At 30.6% G+C, this 2,474-nt stretch overlaps 1 protein-coding gene across 1 annotated transcript; it reads left to right on the plus strand.

Annotated features, from left to right (window-relative positions):
* The first annotated feature begins 876 nt into the window (after positions 1 to 876).
* On the plus strand, positions 877 to 1,980 carry LOC131645971 (uncharacterized). The gene is made up of 2 exons (XM_058916156.1): positions 877 to 1,273; positions 1,441 to 1,980. Exons 1-2 carry the CDS (start codon positions 965 to 967, stop codon positions 1,855 to 1,857), a joined length of 726 nt encoding a protein of 241 aa, XP_058772139.1. The 5' UTR covers positions 877 to 964; the 3' UTR covers positions 1,858 to 1,980.
* The last annotated feature ends 494 nt before the right edge of the window (positions 1,981 to 2,474 follow it).

Consider the following 2,474-nt stretch of genomic DNA (forward strand, 5'->3'; position numbering starts at 1 on the left):
AAACAAGCACATTGACACAAAGTTCAACTTTCTGCGCAATCAGCTTCAGAATGGAATGCTGGAAGTTGTCCACCATAGCACTCAGAAGCAATTTGCGGATGTGCTCATCAAAGCTATCAAGGCTGAATAATTTATCCACTTGAGGGATGAAATTGGTGTTGTTGATTTTAGTCTTGAATATGAATTAAGGGATGATGTTGAAGTGTAATCCAAATTTAATACATTTTAGATTTGCATTTCAATTTAATTTGAGCTACATTTAAGTCTGGTAGTATAAATACTGAACTTTAAATTTTAGTTCAGTAGAAAATTCATTTTGAGAGTGTAACTGAATTGTAACTGGATCTTCTCTTAAAAAATTAGTTATCCAATTTTCTCTTTTTTGTTTCTCTCTTCTCTCATTTTTATCTTCATCTTCAACCTTATGCATCAACATTATGATCTACACTAAATCACTTGCTAATTCATTCTAGTCACCACCATATTATTAATAATAAACCAATAGAAAAGAAGTATGACGAAATTATATTTCTTTCGGTTGATACTATAGTAGCCTAATTTTTTCCCCAAACTATCTATTATTCAATCATTTAATATTATGTTATTATTTAAATATCATTTTTCTACAATGGACCCCGTTTCTAAAGCAATCTAGAGGTAACTTAAAAATTTTCTTTTTTGTGTTGTGACAAAAATATGACTAAAATTAGGAGTGATTCATTGATATATTTAAACAAAAACCTCCTAATCCTAATCCTAATCTAAATCCTAATTTGAAGGGATATGTATATTCATTTTTAGAATTTTATGCCACTTGTTCGTTAATAATTTAACAACGGCAACAATAACGGACACAAATCTAAAACATCCCTCACAACACTTTTCCTTCATTTTCTCATATCCTCAAACACCTCTCTCTTCAATCATCAAACACAATTCCATCAACCACAAAACCTATCAAGCCATGGAATCCACAGAAACACAGCCAATTCATAAGAACAAAAGCAAACGTCATTTGTTCAAGTGTTTCAAATCGGACAATGTTGTCGACCAATCACCGCGTAGAAAAGAGAAAACTAGTGACCCGCTTCTTAGTTACATTGCCTTGGCCGAGAAGCAAGGTAGGGTCTTGCCTACCATTTTGTCCTCCATTTTGACCGCAGCTAAATGTGGCTCCGGAGATGGATCTCCAAGTAGAAGGAGAAAGATGGGTAAGCAAAAATCTCTTCGGATTCGCCAGGCTTTAATTGCGGCCTTGAATCATTCATCATTGGTACTCGTACTCTTCTTCTTTCACATTTATATTCCATTTTATTATTTTTTATTTTCAACATGCAAAATGGACTAATAATTTGTCACGGTTAAAGCGTGACAAATATAATCCTATTTATTGTCGTACGCAGAATATCTAAAAACGCTAATATTTTTATATTCTTGTAGGGCAAGAAAATTATTAATAGAACTAAAGCAAACAAGAACAAGAACAATTGGGGAAAATCAAGGTTAACCAAGATAGGAGAAGGTGATAAAATTACTAACACGAATCATAAACAAGTACAAGAAGGAACCAATTCATGCACTAATCCATCTTCTGATTCTTTACCCGCAATTACCTCTTCCACACTATCATCATCTACGAATTCAACTTCGTCACAAGGTAGTCATGTTTCGGGTTCATCTTCTGATTTGAATCGAAACCCTTCGATGAATGGAATTGTGGTGAGGCAAGAAGATGGAGAGAGTAGAGAAAGGAGTTTTGGTTTAAACATAAGTTTGTGTTGGCATTTTATTATTAGCCTTTTGTTTTTTATTTTGTTGGGTAAGTTGTATACCTTATTGTCGGAGAAAATGAAGTAATATGAGAAGGATATGTGTGAAGTAAACAATGAATTTGATTAGGTTGAGTATGAGAAATTGATCATGGAAGGTTTGTGTAAAAAAAAGTTTGAATGGGAAAAATCTTCTTTATTCTATGTTTTATTTGTGTTTTATTCATATTAAGAGATTTTAGTTTTAAACTTTATAACTACGTGAGAGATTTTTTAGATAATCATGTTTGTCTGAGTATATAAAATCTAATCTTGAATACTTACATTAAAATAAAATTAAAAAACATAACTCATAATTAAAAGTCATAAAGTGATTGTACTCACAATGCCACTCTGTTTGGTAGTTTAGTAAAAGAAAATAATTTAGTAATAAAGCTATGGGACAAAGACCGTGATTCAGTTTTGGAGAATGAAAAAGACATTCATATTTTAACTTGCAACACAATGAAAAGTCATAAAATGATTGCATTTCTATTTTAATAATTATAGTTTAATTCAATAATGAAAAGTTATAGAGGATGAAACATTTTAGTTTAAAAATAAAACAATAGTTAATACATTTTTTAATCATAATTTATTAAATAATTATTTTCTATTTAAATTTGAAATTTAGATTTGGTTCATTGGTATTCTATTTTTGACAAA

Source organism: Vicia villosa, linkage group LG2 (genome assembly GCF_029867415.1).
Source record: "Vicia villosa cultivar HV-30 ecotype Madison, WI linkage group LG2, Vvil1.0, whole genome shotgun sequence".
NCBI lineage: Eukaryota > Viridiplantae > Streptophyta > Magnoliopsida > Fabales > Fabaceae > Vicia > Vicia villosa.